The sequence below is a fragment of the Crotalus tigris genome, unplaced genomic scaffold (genome assembly GCF_016545835.1).
Source record: "Crotalus tigris isolate CLP2741 ecotype Arizona unplaced genomic scaffold, ASM1654583v1 scf7180000024339.11422700, whole genome shotgun sequence".
Lineage (NCBI taxonomy): Eukaryota > Metazoa > Chordata > Lepidosauria > Squamata > Viperidae > Crotalus > Crotalus tigris.
This window is the reverse complement of record NW_024100509.1, coordinates 6,977,739-6,997,881: the sequence shown is the minus strand read 5'-3', so window position 1 is coordinate 6,997,881 and position 20,143 is coordinate 6,977,739. Positions and strand designations below refer to the sequence as shown.

Here is a 20,143-nt window from a genome sequence, read left to right as displayed (position 1 = left end):
GGAGTAGGACAGGGAGTTAAAATTCCTTCTCCCAGCTGTTATTCACAAAACAAAAAGCTTACATGTAAAATATTATTATGCAATTGTCACCTCTACCATGCTCTTAAGTTTGAGAATTATACTTCTTTTGTTAAACTAGCGCTTATAGCATTTAAAAGATACAACAGATGAAAAGGAGCTCGGAGGAAGATGAGACAGGCGAGGCGTGAGGACAAACCCCTTTGATACTGGGCTAGAGGGACGCAGCTAGAGCCTGAGCCATCGGTCTCGAAGTCAGTTCATTGGCGAATCGATAGCATAATTGTCGATGTCCCCCTCCAAGTCGGGATGTCCTTAGAACGCCCGCACTTCTCTGCAACTGTGTTGTGGAACTGCCATCGCTAAAACGGATGACACTTAGACCTTCATGCTTACGATCCTTGCCGGGGCTGTTGAAGACCATCCCCCAACACCACTTCTGAGAGGAACAAAAAAATGTCCGTTACTTTTACCGGAACCCAAAATCTGGGAACCTCCGCTCTTGACCGGCGATACGATTGCACAGGAAACAGGCAAGAGAGTTCTTATAGGGATCCGGAACTTGGTTTTGCAGCTTCCGGCCAACTCAGTATAGTCTTGAGCAAGCAGGATACCGTATCTGTAGGTGTTGATCGTCCAAGAAGATGGTGCTTCTAACGATGATTGCGCGGGTGGCTGATGGGCTTCCTTTAGCGGCTTCTATGCAGGAAGATGAACAGGTGAGTGTGAGATACTGTGGGTTTCCCCCTCCTTCCTTTCTACTCAGGATTTAATTTCTCATTAAGTAATATATACAATGCAGCTTAAGCATTTAAAGTGTACTCACTAAATGATAGCATTGAAATTGAAAGATATTTAGGAATAAAACCAATGGGGTTGCTTAGGGTTAATTTTTCTTTATTTACTACGAAATGCTTGTTGTCTAGGTTAGAAATAACATTGTGAATTTTGCTATGTATTTATTGAAGTGTATAACAAAATTACAGCATTAGATAATGAGTCTAAATTGAGCTCATTCTCCCCCACTCCCACTTAGAGGAAGATGGATCATACAGTTAGGAATTTTTTTCTTTATTTAACCTGTTTAATGAATGCTACTGGCGAACAGGAATCTGCAGATATATACCTAGTTGATTTAATAAAGTGGACTATAGTCCACAAATGTTTGTTTTAAAATGCCATAAGATCCAAGTTTTGATCTGGTTGTTTTCTAATTATTCACCATAATTTGACTAAATTTGTTGAAGTATGTTGGAGATTTGTTTGTTGTTTGGGGGGCTTGTTGTTATTTTTTCATAGTCAGGTCGAGATTTGCAGCAGTATCAGAGCCAGGCCAAGCAATTGTTTCGGAAGCTCAATGAACAGTCTCCTACCAGATGCACATTAGAAGCTGGACCAATGACTTTTCAGTAAGTATAAATAGCAAATCTTGGTGAGTTTCTTAAACTTTAAGAGAAGCAACGTTAAGTATCTTTTTTAAAGCATAGTCTTGGAAGATTTTGGTGTGCTAAAGTCAGTTTTCAATTTATCAGCTTAATCCTTTGCAAAATTTACTCTGCTCACATTAAGGAGAAAGGTGAGCAAGGGACATGCATTTGTACATAAAACTATTTTATATTGATATGAGAGATCTGAAGAGAACTTCCAATAATTTTCATTTGCTGTTGAAAATTATACAATCTAAAAGCATAATTGTATCAAGCTAATAGTGGAACATAATGCTTGACAATATCCTTAGTTATTACAAATAAATATTGATTCAAGTAACTATGTAAGAGTTATTGGGCACTCTTCCCTCCAACTGAGATTCAGAAAGGCCTAAATGTAATCTGTAAGTAAGCCTTGTAAGTATTGTAAGCCTCAGAGGGTCTTGGATTCTTGAAGGAGCATTCAGGAATGTGAGTCAGTTCCTCAGTCTGGAAGAACTCAGCAGGTTCATAGAATTATGGAATTCTAGGCCCGGAATGGATCATAAGAATCATGTAGTCCAGTCCTCTGCAATGTATAGAAAAACTTATTAAACCATATGTCCACAGTTTTTCTTAAAAAATTGTTTTAAAATCTTTTCCTTAAAAAGTGATGTAAACCCCACAACTTTATAGTAGAATATTCCATTTTTGTACAGATCTTACCATCAGGAAATATTTCCTTGGGCTTAAATGAATTATTTTTCTTCTTTTCAATTCTGTTTGATTCTCGCTGGTGACTGCCTGAATAAGTCCCTGCAATTTCTTTTCAAGGTTTTCAGAATTGGTTTTCTGGGAGAAAGTGATTAGACCAGGGGTAGGCAACCTGGGCTCTTTTATGACTCGTGGACTTCAACTCCCAGAATTTCTGAGCCAGTATGGCTCAGCTTGGAAACCTCTCCCTTTTCCCTCAGCATGGCTGGCTCAGGAATTCTGGGAGTTGAAGTCCACAAGTCATAAAAGAGCCAAGGTTGCCTACCCCTGGATTAGACAAAGGTCACCCAGCTGGCTTTGTGCTAAAGCAGGACTAGAGCTCATAATGTCCCAGTTTCTAGCCTTAACTCTACACCAATTTAGCTCTCCTAAATAAAATTCAGGCAACTATAATTTGTATTTATTTTTGGTTTGTTTTTAGGAAAATAGTTCCTGCCCATTTTTCCTACAGTTTTCTTTTATGTACTTGATCATGGTTATCGTGTCTCCCCTAAGTCTTCTTTTCTGAACATCCTAAGTTCCATCAGCCTATTGCATAGGTTCCTCCCCTGAATCCATTTTAACTTGTCAATATCCTTTTAGAAGTGTGATCCCAGAATCATATATACTACTTTAGAAAAATCCACTAAAGTGGAGTAGAGAGGAAGAAGGTATTTCTTTGAGACAATGTTGCTTCTAAAGTGGCCAGGAATTGCACTAGCCCTTCCACCTGCCATATTTATACTGCTGAGTCATGTTCAGCTTATCAATGAATTCAACCAAGTCTTTTTCAGAAGTAGTATTTTCAAGACACGAATTACCCATTTTATATTTGTCTCCTATGTTTTTTCTCCCCAATGTAATATATTTCTGTTTGCAATTTGTGCTACTGAAATAACATTTTCCTTTAGGTATAAAAATAGCGGCAAAGTAGGAATTAAGTTCTTTTGCTTTTTTCATGGTAATTTACTAACATTTCTCCATCTGAAATAGGCAGTGAGTCCAGCAACCCATCTTCCATCTTCTTGCTATTAACATATTTAAAGAAAATCTTTTATTGGTTTTGGCTCTCTTGCAAGCTTTAGTTTGTTTTCTGCTTTTGCCTTTCTATTGTACATTTCTTTGGTTATAAACCTATAATCTTTTGCTGCTTATATCACCATACTGTAAGCTTTTAAGTGAACTTTGTGCTGCATCTTATCAAATTTGAGATAAGTTGTTCTCCACTTCTTTCTCTGCATTTTGAAAATCATAGCCAGTTTAGAAATATATTACAAAATATTTTACATTTTTTTTCTAAGAAAATGATATAGAAGGAGAACATCAAGAGAAAAGTTAAAGATGTAATAATAATTTATTAAACACGATGTTACCTGACTCTCAACAACTCTGGATCGCTGACAACAATCAAATAAATTATAATAATATTTAATATTTTTAATATTAAATTTGTTTGCCCCCATCTCACTGCAAGTTGATGCAGGGCAGTTTACAACATCAAAAAATCATATATATGTGCCAATATATAAAACTGCAATAAAATCACAATGAAAATACAGATTGTAACTAAAACTAAAGAATGGGGAGGAAAGGAACAGAACATATGGGGGAGAAGTGGGAGCCACTGTTAGTTGATCAAACAACCTCCAGTGTGGTACTTCCTCAAGCCAACTGGTAGAGGCAGGTGTTCAAGCTCTTGCAGAAGGTCAGGAGGGTGGAAGCCAATCTCATCTCAGGGGGCAGGATGTTCCAAAAGGCCAGGACCATAGCAGAGAAGGTTCTTTTCCTGGACCCTGCCAGTCGGAATTTTTTGACTGACGGCATGGGTGGGGCAGGCCTGTTCCATAGGGGTGAGATGGTTCTCAAGAAACCTGGACCCATGCTATGCAGGGCTTTATAGATAATAACCAACACTTTGAAATGCATCCGGAAGCAAACTAGCAACTAGTGCAGCTCTTGGAACAGCAGTGTAACATGGGCCACTCTAGGAGCCTCAAAGACTCTCTGCGCTGATACACTCTGCACTAGATGAAGCTTCCAAATGCTCTTCAAGATTAGCCCATTGAATAAGATCAATAAAACATAAGAGTTAAAGATAAAAGATGGCACGCTTGGGTGTGAGCTTTTCTCACCATTGTTCTTGTCTAAAATGCAGTAGAACTCTGAAGTAAGTATAATTTAAGGCTAAATATAATTTGTGTCTTGTAATATAGATTGGAATGCTGTTTGTATTGTGGCCACTGAAATCAGTAGTCCAAGGTAAGGGTTCATTTTCCTTCCAGGCTAACAATTGGCTTATATTTTCATTTATAGTTACATTATTGAAAAAGGAGTTTGTTATCTGATACTATGTGAAGCTGCTTTCCCCAAAAAAATGGCTTTTGCATATCTGGAAGATTTGCACTCAGAATTTGATGAACAACATGGAAAAAAGGTGCCAACGGTGTCCAGGCCCTATTCTTTCATTGAGTTTGGTGAGATTTATTTCTTTAGATTAATGATTTAAGGATAGTAGCTCAGGGCCAGCTCTTTAGTAATCTTAATGACCCTTCCTAGTTGGCTCATTCCACTTCTTTCTTTTAATAGGTTACTAATACATTCAGAATTGCATATCTAAATTATTCTCTGATTTCTGCTTCAACTGATGGGATAAAAAGATTGTGTGGCATATACATGAATTGATTCAAAGAGATAGAATAATATACCACAGTAAACAGTAATGTCTGCATTTAAAGTATTTCACATTTTATATTGTTCTGTCAACCTAGAAGGTAGACCAGACTAAAAAACCAATGCTATATAAGTTAGGACTTCTTTTCTAATAATAGCTATATTAATGTAATCTTGCAAGTCTAAATGTGCTTTACTCCTCCCTCATTTTTATTAGTGTGAGGTAGGGAGGGACTGAGACATTTACTCAAACTAGTTTCTTGGAAGAAACAGCTTATCTGATTGTTGCCTTGATAGCAGTTCTTCCTCCTATCCTTCAGGGCCATTTCCTATGTCATCTATATGTTTTGCTTTATTAGACTACATTTCATTGCAGTATCGGTAGTCCTCACTTAACAGTAATTGAAACTGCAGCAACTCTGTTGTTAAGTAATGTGGTTATAATGAGCAATGTCACGTGTTGTCACATGACTTGCAACAGCAATTGTGACATTCCGGTTGCCATTGTTATTTGAATCCTGCATGACTGTTAAGCATGATGTCATGATCACAATTTGCATCCTCCTGATGGCTTCCCCATTGACTTTGCTTGTTGGAAACTGGCAGCAAAGGATACAAATGGTGCTCACGTAACTGCAGAACGCTGCAACTATCATCATTGTGAGCTAGTTGCTGAATACTGAATTATGGTCATGTGACCACAAGGTTGTCAAGACTGGTTATAAGTCTCCTCATTCAATGCTGTCATAACTTCAGCCACTGTATGAGTGTTCATTAAACAAGGACTACCTGTACTTGAGAAGTTTTATTTTACTAAACAAGAGGTAGATAATTTAAACTGAATATAGGATAACCAGGTTATATTGTGGTTAATGACTATATTTGCTATCAGTATAGTTACTGAACCCTGCTGGGGAAATTAACAGACAAGATGTTCATTGTATTTTTTTCCCCTAGAGCAGTTCTTTCTCCTGTACCCACCCTTTTTTCCATTCCTTGTAATAAGTTCTCTCTATGGCATGATTTGAGAATACAAATTGATTTAAGAATTTGGAAAGAGAATACTCTTATATGAACAATTATTTTTTATTCCAGATACCTATATCCAGAAAACCAAGAAACTGTATATAGATAGCCGTGCAAGAAGAAATCTTGGGTCTATTAATACAGAGTTACAAGATGTACAAAGAATCATGGTAGCCAACATTGAAGAAGTCTTACAACGAGGCGAAACTCTTTCAGGTACAGGGATCTATAAACCAGATGTTTTCAATTTTTTTCAGGCCATAGATCCTGTTCTATGAACTTTCTTTTTTTTATGCTCTATCTTACTATTATAGATCCCACAACTCTAACCCATCTTATTATTGTGGAATCCTACGGTTTCACAGACAGTTTGCAAAACTATAGCATGAACTATTGCCCATTTTGGGAGAAGTTTAAATATATGGTTACAGAATAAAACTGGCAAACCACTTTGCATAAAATAATACTTCCTGTAGATCAGGGCTTTGCAACCGGTGGTACATGTACCACTGGTGGTATGCGACCACCTGGATGGTGGTACGTGGCATCGCCTTCCTCCCCCCGCGACGTCGCCTTTCTCCCCCCCCCACTCCGCTCCTTCCCACCTCACTTGTTTGTGGGAAATATGCTGCTTGGCGGCAGCCTGCATGAACTCTACTGAATGTGCCCTGCAGGAGGCGCATGAAGAGTGCAAGCGCATAGCAAGGCCCCGCCCTCCCCAGGGACTCACTGTGCAGCAACCGGATTGACTTCTTCTCGTGCATGCGTGTCAGCGGGATCCATATTGCCCTTCCCCTCTCTCTTCTTCACAACAATCGCTAGTCTGACAGAAGCGCAAATCAGCTATAGCCCGGTGCTGATCCTGGAACTTCTGCTAACTTAGCAAGTGGCATGTTTTCCGGCGAAGCGTGAGCAAGTGAGCTGGGCAGGAGCCCAGGATCGGGGCATGCAGCTACAGCTGATCCGCACTTCTGCAGAGTAGCCCAGAAGCGCAGATCAGCTGTAGCTGCTCTCCTGGGCTCCCGCCCAGCTCACTTGCTGGTGCTTTGCTGGAAACATGCCACTGTCAAGACGTCCTCCCTGGAGCCCAGGAAAAGAAGCCAGTAAGCAGGAACGGTTGACAAACGGCTTTTACTCTGTGGAAAAAAAAAGTTAATGCTGGGAGTGAACTGCTCCCAGTGCTTTATATGGCCTCTCCACGCGCAAGCCCCACCCCCCAGCCCACAAGGCACGATCTGGCCTGCATAGTTCAAAAAGCAATCAGCTGGGACGTTGCTTCCTTTTCACATTCCAGCTGGCTCACAGGCAGGCGTCCAGACTTAGGTAACCCCCCCTCCCTGTCCTGCTGCCTCCTGCGGCACAGTGCAGCTTTGCATCCCATGCCTCCGTGTTCCAATGCCTCTGAGGTATGGACCGTTGGCGTGGTCCTTATTGGCTGCCGACGCACTTCTCTCCGGCGGACGTGCAGGCCCTGGCAATGGCTCCAGCTGAGGAGGCCACCGTCAGGAGTTCGGACTGGTGAGGGTGAAAGGGAGGCTGCTGCAGCGCCGCATTCCACGCATCAGCTGGTGAACCCTGGACTCTGCCTACCAGCTGGGCTTTCCGGCGGTGGCTCCGATCGGTGTGGAGGGTGCTGGAGAGGGAAGGCGGCTGCCTGGTTGTCCAGCAATGCCTCCAGGTGGCGTGGAAGGCGGGAGGGAGGCGGCGGCTCAGCAGACGGGTCTCCGTCTGCCCGTGAATGTCAGGCCTGCGGAGCTCGACAGCCGCTTGCTAATTAGTAGAAGTGCGAATCAGCTGTAGCCCAGAGCTGATCCTGGCACTTCTGCTAAATTAACAAGGGCAAGTTTTCCAGCAAAGCGCCATCAAGTGAGCTAGGCAGAGCTTGCCTCTGCCTCTGTGCATGCACAGGCAGGTTTGGCGTGTCGCCATGGCCACCGGCAGCACAGCCACCAGCCACGCTGGCAGCCTGTCCCCCTCCCCTTGTCCCTTCCTGGGTATGGAGGGGGGGAGGAAGGAAGGGACAAAGGGAAGGAAGTAAGGGACAATGAGAGAGGGAAGGAAGGAAGGAACAATGGAAGGGAAGGAAGGGACAAAGAGGGAAGGAAGGAAGGAAGGAAGGAAGGAAGGAAGGAAGGAAGGAAGGAAGGAAGGAAGGAAGGAAGGAAGGAAAGAAGGAAGGAAGGAAGGAAGGGATAATGAGGGAGGGAGGGACAATGGGAGGGAGGGAGGGAGGAAGAGACAAAAGGAGGGAAGGAGGAAGCGACAAACAGGGAGGTGAAGGAAAGGAAGGAAAGAAGGAAGGAAGGGACAATAGGAAAGAGGGAGGGAGGGAGGGAGGGACAAAGGGAGGTGAAGGGAAGGAAGGGAAGAAGGAAGGGACAATGGGAGAGGGAATGAGGAAGGGACAAAGAGGGAGGTAAAGGAAAGGAAGGAAAGAAGGGACAATGGGAAAGAGGGAGGGAAGGAGGAAGGGACAAAGGGAGGTGGGGAAGGAAGGAACAATGAGAGAGGGAAGGAGGAAAGGACAAAGGGAGATGAAGGGAAGGAAGGAAGGGACAATGGGAGAGGGAAGGAGGAAGGGACAAAGGGAGGTGAAGGGAAGGAAGGAAAGAAGGAAGGAAGGAAGGGACAATGGGAGAAAGGGAGGGAAGGAGGAAGGGACAAAGGGAGGTGAAGGAAAGGAAGGAAAGAAGGAAGGAAGGGGCAATGGGAGAGAAGGGAGGGAAGGAAGGCAAGCACCCACCCCAGTCCCATCCCCCTCCACCAGAGACCCACTGATTCCCCCACACGTCATAAGTATGAATCAGTTGCCAAGCATCTGAATGTAAATCACAAGACCCTGGGGATGCTGCAACAGTCATAAGTGTGAAAAATGGTCATAATTCACTTGTAACTTCAAACAGTCACTAAGCGAATTGTTGTAAGTCGAGGACTACCTGTACTTTCTCATTTTTTCTTTTTCTTTTTTTTTGGGTCAAGTTTTTGATACCTTGCTGGGCGAGTGTGGGTACTCGGATATTGCCTTATCCGAAAAGTGGTACAATGGGTGAAAAGGTTGAAAAGCCCTGCTGTAGATAATGAAGGACCATCCTAATCCTCAAGAGGCAACAAAAGATGCATACTGAGAAAAAACAAATATGGAATGTGCAGTTACTCTGCTGTTTTAGATACCGTATGAGGCCCTTTTAATTTTTGTTTGTATTTTAATAGCATGTACTTAATTCCTCTGGCAATTAACCTGAAACATAGAATGCAAATATATACTCTTATTTTGTAAAAACCAACAGACCATATAGACTAGGAAAATTATAATTTTGTGAGAAGTTCTAAATCATTTGTGATCTTAAGTTTCAGTGACAATATTTCATGCTGAGGAATCAGCGCAATGTATAATAAGCATGCATTAATAGCACTGCTTATTGAACAGTATTTTTTTAATCCATCGATTGGAGTTGTTCCTTCCAGCTTGGCAATAGTTTGAGAAATGGTGTACCTTGTCAATTATTTTTCTTGAGAGAAATAAAAAGCAGGCAGAGGCAGGCAGGAACCAGTAGGTGATTGGAAATAGTCAAAAACATGGCAAAGCCCATGATCAGATTATAGGGAACAGGAAAAGATGCTACTGCCTAATTCTCAGTGTCCCATCTGTCAAGATTTTCCAGCCCACCTAGTGGCTTTCATTCTTTTCCTTAGCATTATTCTTTTGTCTGTGGTGGGGTAGTTTATTCTGTCAACTATACATATGTAGCTTATTCTGATGCACTACTTTATAGTTACCCTTATTGCATCCTTTCTTTTTGCTAGAGGAGACAATAAGAACATATATTTCCCAATAGAAATACCCTCATCTTACCTGTCCATGCCCTTCTTCTACTTGTTCACTATTTATCTGTTTTAGTCAGTGATTAAGCAAGCAAGCAAGCAATTATCTTGCCTAACTGAAAGCTGATGCTAGCTGAAGAATGCAACCAGACAGAGCAGCAGGTGTCTGTTATTGCTGTGTTCTATTATTTTATTTGACCCATGGACAAATAATTGGTATGGGGAAAACAGTTTCTGCTTACATAACAGAGAGCAAACAATTTCTGTTTTTTTCTAACTATTATTTCTGAGCACGAGGAAAGGTCCACCAGAGTTAACTTAGTTAAACATCTTTCCCAAACTGGAAGTAATTATGGAAGTGTAGATTCCTACCATCATGTAAAACAGATAGTACCATCAAGAGGTGGATTTGCAGTTGGCTGACCAATCGCATTCAAAGCGTAGTCCTTAATGGAACTACATCTACCGTGTTTCCCCAAAAATAAGACCTACCCTAATTTTGGGAGGTGGGCCTAATATAAGCCCTACCCCCAAATAAACCTAGTTAGGACCCTGCCCACTCCATCCCACTTCACTGCTGCAATGGGGCAGGAGAGTGTGTGTCGCGCTGCTGCCATCACAACAAGGCAAGGCAAGTGGGAGAGGAGATGGAGCTGCCCCACATGCCCCTCACCCGCTTACCTCAGGGCCATCCCAGCCAGGACATTCCTTGCTCGGTGACCTTCCCTTTCAATCCCCTCCCAAACCGGACTGCCATGCTACGGAGGATGGGCGGGGTAGGCCCGGTCCCCCTCCACCATTTCGGAGCCAGGGGGAAGTGACAGCGAAAGGCTCCCCTACCGCTGTGTGCTGCTGGAGGGGCTTTCTTCGGTTTTGTTCCACAGATCACCTGCCCAGCAGCAGGTGCCACTTTCTCTGCCAAATCTCCCATTGCTTGCGCCATGACCAGGCAGCACAAGCCTCCCCTGCTGCCTCCCTCCGCCAGCCTTCCGTTACCGCCATTGGAGAGAATGGGGAGGGGAGCAGCTCTGTGCAGCAATGCAGAGTGGAGAAGAGGACTTGCTTGCCACCCTGCATCTCCCTTCTCCGTCCTGGAAATGGCAGCCTCGTTTTCTGCCACTTTTCCTCCCAGTGCTGCTGTAGAGTTTGGCGCACCACCACCCAGCTCCTTTATCTTCCTGAAAGCATTTCTTCACTAACCTGCTTTCCAGCTCTGTCGCGTTTCTCTCCTGCTGCAGGGAAATGAAGTTTGTGGAACTAAAAAAGTTCAGTCAGACCTTTCAACTTCACGAGATCTTTTCTTTTTCCACAAGAAGTTGGAAGTCTGATTGAAGTTTTTTTAGTCTCACAAACTTCATTTCCCTGCAACAGGAGAGAAACGCGACAGAGCTGGAAAGTAGGTTAGTGAAGAAATGCTTTTGGGAAGAGAGAGGAGCTGGGCAGTGGTGCGCCAAACTCTACAGCAGCACTGGGAGAAGTGGCAGAAAATGGGGCTGCCATTTCCAAAACGGAGAAGGGAGACGCAGGGCAGCAAGCAAGTGCTCTGCATCGCTGTGTGGAGCCGCTCCCCTGCCCGTTCTCTGTTCTCTCCAGTGGCGGTGGCGGAGGACTGGCAGAGGGAGGCAGCAGGGGAGGCTTGCACCGCCCGGTCACTGCGTAAGCCACAGGAGAGTTGGTGGAGAAGGAGGAGGCGGCTCCCGCCGGGCAGGTGATCTGTGGGGTGAAGTGCAAAGAAAGCCCCTCCAGCGGCACACAGCAGCAGCGGAGCTTTCTGCCATCACTCCCCATTGGCTCTGAAATGGCAGAGGGAGACCGGGCCTAACCCACCCATCCTTCATAGCATGGCAGTCCGGCTCAGGAGGGGAGTGAAAGGGAAGGTCGTGAGCAAGGAATGGCCTGGCTGGGGATCCCTGAAGTAAGCGGCTGCGGGACACATGGGGCAGCTCCACCCCTCTCCCACCTGCCTCACCTCATTGTGGTGGCAGTGGCGCAATGTACTGCGTGAGTGACCACAGAATAAGTGGGCCGTCAGCCACGTGGGCTCCTGCTAGACGGGGTCATTGGTGCCACTGCCATGAGGCGAGGCAGGTGACATGAAAAACATAAGTTATCCCCCCAAAACAAGACCTAATGCCTCTTTTGGAGGCAAAGATAATATAAGATTGGGTCGTATTTTCAGGGAAACATAGTACATGGAGGGGTACCTCAAGGTTCTATCTTGGGCCCACTGCTTTTCACCATTTCAATATTTATCTAGATGAGGGAACAGAAGGACAACATCAAAATGGGGGGAAATTGCCAACAGCTTTAGAAACAGACTTATGGCTCAAAAAAATCAGACTTGAGCATTGTGGTCCCTAGGCCCTTAGCCAACAGAATGCAGTTCAGTGGAGAGAAAAGCAAGATCCTGCACTTAGGCAGGAAAAAGCAAATGCACAGCTATAGAATAGGTGATACCTGGTTCAACAATAGTAACTGCAAGAGGGATCATGGTGTCCTAGTGGACATAAATATGAACCAGCAGTGTGCTGCAGCTGTCAAGAAAGCAATCCTGGGTTGCATTAAAAGAGGGTTAGTATTAATATCACGAGAAAGGATTATACTGCTCTATACTGAACTAGTGAGGTCATACTTGAAATACTGCATCCAGTTCTGGACACCATGATACAAAAAAGATGCCAAAGCCCTAGAAAGAGTATAGAGAAGAGCAACAAAGATAATAAAGGATCCAAAGGCTAAACCTTGCTAGGAACAGTTAAGGGAATTTGGTATGCCTAGCTTAATGAAGAGTAATATTAGGGGTAACATGATAGTTGTCTTCTAGTACTTGATGGGCAGTCACAGAGATGAAGGGGTTGACATTCTTCAAAGAACCTGAGTGTAGGACAGGAAGTAAAAGACAGAAGCTTGTTAAAGAGAGATCAAATCTGGAACTAAGGAGAAATTTCCTGACATTAAGAAAAATTAAGCAGTGGAACAGCTTATCTATTTTTTAAATTTTTATTAAATTTTTATGCAGCCCATCAATGTCTCCTCCCTTGGGCAAGGAGATAGAGTGGAAGACAACCAAGGTCCCTTCCAGTCGTGTGATTCTATACTATTTCTACTCTTTATTACTCTAAATAAATGTAATTTATTTTGAACATTTCTGCTTGATGTTACTTGCATCAATCAACTGGTGGTTGTATTCTGTCCAGTGTCAATTTTAAATGTTAAAATATTTAGAACAAAAGTCTTACTGTACATAGGCTGATAAAGCATGGGAAGGCAAAACATGTGCCTCAATAATAGGCTAATTATGAACTTCATTGCAGTTGGCTGATAACATTTCTGTTCCACTCTTTCAGTAAGGAAGCCAATGTTTGGTCTGGTATCCTACTGTATTGTACTGAAAACTAGATAGATGTAATGGTTAAGACATAAGGATAGAATCTGGGAGACCGAGTTCTAGTTCTACCTTAGGCACAAAGCCAGCTGGGTGACCTTGGGCAAGTCACAGTCTTTCAGCTCTAAGAAGAAGTCACTGAAATCTTGCCAAGAAAATTGCAAGGACTTGTTTATCATGATCACCATGATTCAACTCTGATTTGAAGGAATTCCTCCCCCGCCCTATTTACTCATTGCCTGATTTGGTGGAACAACACTTTTCATCTCTGTACCTAAATGATATTGATTCTTTCACTTTTGAAAGGCAACTATTACGTGCTCATGCAATTTAACTTTGCCAACATCACAATATTTGTGTAATTTAGAGAAGCAGTGTTACATAATTCAAAGTTGTTACTGCCTGCCTCTCAGAGTGATTTCCCATTTGCTTTTTCTGTAATACTAATTTTCCTAATGGAGATTATGACACAGGACAAGAAGTGATGCAGTTAGGTAGCAATGTTATTAAGCAGCTAATATTCTCTTTGTAATTGATAATAAACAGCACGTAGGTGCTGGTAACTTTTCCCTCTATGAAAATGTTTCTGCTTAAAAACATGGGCCTTCTCAATAGAAATTACATAGAATAAGAATTCATTGTTAAACGCACTTTTGAATACAAAAGTTAATATTTCATGTAAATAAAAATTATTTGATACCATACATAGTCTTTTTAAGTAGAAACTACAGTAGATATAAAAAAATCAAACTTAAATCTCTTGGAGAAAAAGAACAATAAAAAAGCTTACAATAACATGGTTGCATAATAGTGTACACCCTCTTTATAAGTGGGGATGTGGCTGTGTTTAGAATTAACCAATAACATTCAGACTGCATTAAATAGTACACACCTGCCATCAGCATATATAAAGTTCAGCTGTTATTGCAGGATTTTTCTGACATTTACTCAGTAACCTCTTACAGCAAAAGCTATGATCTGCAAAGAGCTTAAAAGGCATCAAAGGCATCTCGTTATTGGAAGCTATCAGTCAGGAAAAGGGTACAAAAAATTTCCAAGGTGTTGGATATACCATGGAACAGACACTCATCAACAAGTGGAGAAAATATGGCACAAAAGTGACATTATGAAGAAATGAGAGGCTGTCAGGAGGCAGGAAGCAACATTAAAGGAGCTGCAGGAATTTCTGGCAAGTTCTGGTTGTGTACTACATGTGACAACAGTCTCCCATATTCCTCATGTGTCTGGACTGTGAGATATGGTGACAAGACGGAAGAAAGAAAGGACAAAGAAAAACATCCAAGCCAGTTTGCAAAAACCTACATAAAGTATGTGTAAGGACCCACCCCACTTTGCATCTTAAGAAGACAGAACTCTTGCAATAATTCTTCCAACAGGAATCCTTTATTAAGAGAAAATGGTTGCAGGCGTTCTAGACAGGACTTGGGGTCCAAGCTCTCCCATTCAAGGTTTTAAGGGGTTTCCCAGTAGCCCCACCCAATCCCCCCCTACTTCCAGCAACAGTCTCAGGCATTACATTCCCACCCCCCTTTTCCTTACTGCCGGCTGGATGGAGACTTCAGAGAAAACTACATGAAAGGTAATAGCCCCCTTTGTTATGATTAGGCCTTTTGGGTGCTATCCACATTCAATCCCTTTGACGTTGTACTGAAGGAAGTGAGAGCCATAAAGCCCCTTTGTTCACCCCCTTCCCTTCATTGTATGACAGAATCCAGAGAAGGCAGAAATGGGGTTTTCTATAATTGATAACTAGAGATGAAATATAATTGGATTCTGACAGTATGACAAAAGCATGTGGGAAAATGTGCTTTTGTCTGGTGAGCCCACAGTTGTACTTTCTGGCCATAATTCCAAATGGTATGGTGCAAAAATAACACTGCACATCACCAAAAGTACATCATACTCAGAGTGAAGCATGGTAGTGGCAGCATTATGCTTTGGGGCTGCTTTTCTTCAGTTAGAATTGGGGCTTTAGTCAATGTGGAGCGAATTATGAACAGTTCCAAAGATCAGTCAATTTTGGCATAACATTTTTAGGCCTCTGCTAAAATGCTGAACATGAAGAGGAATGTCACCTTTCAACATTTGGGTATGCCCCAAAGGATACCACCAAATAAAAGAATGTCTTCACCAGAAGATCAAAGTTTTGGACTGGCCTATCCAGAGTCCAAACCTGAATCCAATGGAAAATCTGTAGGTGTCATCGCTGACTCTCTATGCATACCTGCTCACAACCAGACAACAGAAACCAGGGAGGGGGGAGGGGAGTGATTGGAATGTATGGGTGGCTTGGGAAGGAATTGAGAAATGCAGGTGCACTGTCTGTAGCCTGAGAGAATTCCAACACCTCAAGGTCGAATGCTGTGTAAGCGGACTGTTCCCAAAACAAAATGAATGCATTTGATTGGTGGACAAAGGACAGTGGGTGGGCCAGGGGAACAAAGGGGATTTTAACTATGCTGTTTTTTGCATGAAAACTTCAGAACTGGCTTTGCTTCTGTGTCTATGTGGAATTGTCAGTAAACTAAAGGAAAAACAATGTCCCAGAAGTTTCTTTTGCTGCACTTACCAATGGAGCAGTTGACAGTGGAGTTACCTGAAGAGGGTTGTGCACGGGAGATGCCCTTGCAATCTGACAGGTTTGAAATGCTTTTGCAGGAAAGAGAGGGCAAAGTTTCCCAAAGCAAGATGTGTCATTTTGATAGGCTCCTATCTTGAATGAAGTCATAAAATCAAAAGGTGTTTTAACAAAATATTAGTTTAAGGGAGTGCACACTTATGCAACCATGTTATGGAACATTTTATTGTTATTTCCCCCCTAAAACATTTCAGTTTGCATTTCAATCGAATTATACAGCTTATATATTAAAGGAGGAAAATATTCTCAAGTGATCTTAGTCTGATTTTTTTTTACATCTCAAACACATGGCATTTTTAACAGATTTGTTTTATATCCATTGTATATGGAATAAGAATTGATAAACACACTTTAGAATAGAAAAATTAATAGTTCATGCAGATAAAAACTATACCATAATCCAAAGAGTTTATGGAAGTTAATTTATCTGAATTATAATTATTCTTAATGATAGCAGCTTCTGAATTAAATATTTTGCTGGATAATGTTTCAGTTTCTTAGTCAATTTAACGAATTACAACAAAAGACATTTGTATTTCTAAAAGACATTTTTTGACTATATATACATATACATACACACACAGAGAGAGACAACAAAAAACATCATGTAAAGATTGGGGATAGTTGATGGGGAGAAGAAGGAATAAGAAACTTTCTTTCTGCAAACTCAGTGCCTCATCCCACTGTTTATAAAAGTTCACTAGCCTTTCATAGAGTTTTTTCAAAAGGTTTTGTAACTGCTAGGGGAAATGAAAGAATTTGACTTCCATGAATTCCCTTTTGTAGCTTATAATAATTATTTTAAGTCATTGCCCATTAATCTAAAAAATGTTGATTATCAAAGACAAAATTTCCTACTTGCTTGAGGGAAACCTATAACATCTAGCAAACTTTTCAGTGAAAAAGATTGAATAATATATGTCAGACTAAAATCAGTCTTAAACACTTAGAGGTTGGAGCTAAATCTACTGTCTTTTAAATAATAATATTGCCATTTCATGAATATAATATTTTTGTTTGCATGCTATCTTTTCTTCAAACAGCATTGGATTCCAAAGCAAATAATCTGTCCAGTTTGTCCAAGAAATACCGCCAGGATGCGAAATATCTGAACATGCGTTCCACCTATGCCAAGCTTGCTGCTATTGCTGTCTTTTTTATTATGCTGATTGTCTATGTGCGGTTCTGGTGGCTATAAAAGATTAATAGTCCCCTGAGGGATATTTAATAGTAGAAAGCATATCACTGTTAAGTAGCTAATATCACAGGATGTATATTAGAATCTGCCTGGAGATTTCCTTATAATGAGAATTCCTGCTATTTCCAAATGTCAGAACTTGCTGGGACTAATGATTTTCTTTTGTAGCAGTTATATGCTTGGAAGACAAAACATTTTTCCAGTTAACAGATAGGAGTAGCCTAATTTGACCCACCTACTACTATTCAAAACTATTGTTAATAGATATACTAAAATAAGTGCAGCCCTGGTAGGGGATTCTAATGGATATTCTAGAATGTGTGATTCCTGTTTCAAGGGTGGCACATGTGTGCATATGTGTATAAACAACATATACTGATTTTTTTAGTTTGTCCAATCAATGCTAATTTTATATTGTCAAATGTCTTGACTCGTTACCCTGTTAATTTAGTAACTGCATAAAAATATTGCTTCACCTGGCTTCTATACTGGTAAGTGAAATGGGGAAATAATCTGAGTTCACTTCACTGTATATATATATATAAACTGTAGCTGTGTGTGTTCTGACTAAGCTACAGCAGTTACTGTTAAACATATTTCTATATAACTGCAGAAATACTTCAGCTCTTATTTCTGATTATGGATTGTCATACCATCTAAACCAAATTAGATTTAATTTTATTTTGAAGCATCCAGTTTCAAAAGCAGAAGCTTTTGGAGAATTCCTCATGACTAAGTAAGGGAAGAGAAGAATGGAAGGTCCTCGGCACCAAGATTTGTTTACTCTGTGGCTTAATTCAGATGTGATCTTTCTCATTTTACATTGAGTTGCCAAGTGCCCTCACAAATATTGTTTTAATCTATAAGATCATCGACTACCTGAATATCCCTCCTTGCAAACTTACAGTAAAAGACTTCTTCCTGAGAGCTTGAATATACTGTATATTTTGAAAAATTAACCCTTCTATTTCATAGAAGTTTGTTTTCAACTTCTGTATCACAAATGATAAATTGCCCGTGCAACAGATTCTGTAATGATACAGCTCTTCACAAGGTATGCACATCTATTTTAGGAATTGCCTAGTTACAAGCAAATTCAGTTCCATGAATCCAGTAATGTCATAGAAATTCCACGGAATAAACAAAATTAACTTCTCCAATCTGACAAGGCCAAAGAATTCTAAGCTCCAAAGTTAAGTGTCTCTTGCCATTCACATGTCAACATTGAAATAAATGTACAAGTAGTCCTCAACTTACAACCATTTGTTTAGTGACTGTTCACAGTTACAACAGCATTGAAAAAAGTGACGTATAACTGGTTTTCACACTTAACGACCATTGTAGCGTCTTCATGGTCATGTAATAAAAATTCGGTTGCTTGGCAACTGGCATGCATTTATTACAGTTACAGTGTCTGGGGTTCATGTGATCATTTGTTTCTGACAAAGTCAGTGGGGGAAGCCAGATTCACATAACAATCACATGGTTCACCTAACAACTGTAGTGGTTCACTTACCGGTTATGCAAAAAAAGTCGTAAAACGGGGCACAACTCATTTAGCTGTTTCGCTTAGTAATGGAAATTTTAGGCTCAATTGTGGTCATAAGTTGAGGACTACCTTTATGCTGTAAATCATATTTGGTTTCCTGGTCTGTCTTCTGTCTTTGTATATATTTTCAAGAGACCAGTTTGAATTTTTAAATGATAGGAATCTGTTTCCCAATCCTGTTCTTGTTGCAAGAACTCTACTATCTATTATTCTTTCCTATAAAAGATTCCTTTTTTTTTTTTGCTTTATGCAGATTTCCACTGGAAATTAAGATAATGAGGATAATACTTCAAGAAAATATTGCACAGGGCAAGTAGGGCTGTTGATACTGCCATTGTTAGGCAGTGTGGTTATGTATGTGTGTGTGGGTTTTGTTTTTTTTTACTAATGGCCACATTGTTTAATGACAGAGTTTCTGGTCTTAATTAGCATAATTAAGCAAAGACTACCTTTATGAGGATTCCTGCACTGGGCACAAGGTCGGACTAGAACCTCCAATGTCCCTTTGAATCCTATAATTCAATGATGGTGATGATGTATTACATCCAGAATTCTAGAGATAGAAATCGGTAGAGGTCTGGGATTGAAATATATTAAAAATCTGAACTTTTTCCTCAGGATTTCCATTGATCTGTCACCTGGTACATCATGATATAATAAATTGCCAAAACAAATAACTTAGATCTGATTAGGAGTGCTCTAGCAGCTCTGTCTACAGATAAATTTGTCCAGAATTTTCTTCCTGCTCTGTTTCAAGGCATATTTATAGTAATACAATATAGCTATTACTAATCCACATTATTTTATTAATTGTATCTAAACTAATTGCTATATAAAGCTAGCTGTTTCTATTTGTTAAGGTTATACCTTGATGAAAAAAGTACATTGTACTGGCCAATATCATTTCACCCCAGCTCAAAGCATCATTTTGCCACCAGCACAAAATGAAAAAATAATCCAGACCTCTTCATGTTACTCAATGTTTGTTAAAAGTAGAAAAGCAGAAGTTGTTCTTGAAAACAGTATGTTTTTATATATTGTGTGTAAGTCTCCACTGCCTTATGTACAAATTGAAGCTGGATTTTTGTATAAGACATACTAATCTAAAAAAAACTCATACGTTTTGATATCTGTCACTAAAAAGGATATGTACATATATGGTAGTGATAGATTTGTTGTGGTCATATAGATCTTCTCTATTGAGCTGTTTCTTGTTCTTCCAAAACAAGAGTTTTGTAGGTGCAGATAGAAGTCGTTCTTATGTTGTATCAAACATCCTGTTCAGAAGTATCTCTAGTTTTCTTCTAAATACAAGTAAAGGTTGTGTTGAGAGCACCTGGAGAAGAGAGAAATCCACAGCTTTGATCTGCTCTTCCTGTAACACAATTCATTTTCTCTGGATTTTGCTTTATTGGAAACTGGAATAACCAAAGTATTCTGGGTTCTGCTTCTCTTACATTGGCTAATCTGAAATGATTCATCAGAAATATCCAGAATGAAACAAAATATATTTTCCATTTCATACACAGCTGAATTAAATCTCCTGGCAGACCCAGGCAGAATGGCCAGTGGTAAAAGTAATTATCTGAAGCTGTAATTCAGGAATGTGAAGGACTACAAATTTCTCAGCTTATTTTAGCACTAACTTGTTTTAATT

The 20,143-nt window shown here is 40.8% G+C and overlaps 1 protein-coding gene across 1 annotated transcript; it reads left to right on the top strand.

Annotated features, from left to right (window-relative positions):
- The first annotated feature begins 578 nt into the window (after positions 1–578).
- On the top strand, positions 579–18,570 carry SEC22B (SEC22 homolog B, vesicle trafficking protein). The gene is made up of 5 exons (XM_039326023.1): positions 579–737; positions 1,318–1,427; positions 4,491–4,651; positions 5,943–6,089; positions 16,783–18,570. The coding sequence occupies exons 1-5, from the start codon at positions 663–665 to the stop codon at positions 16,935–16,937; spliced, it is 648 nt and encodes a 215-aa protein (XP_039181957.1). The 5' UTR covers positions 579–662; the 3' UTR covers positions 16,938–18,570.
- The last annotated feature ends 1,573 nt before the right edge of the window (positions 18,571–20,143 follow it).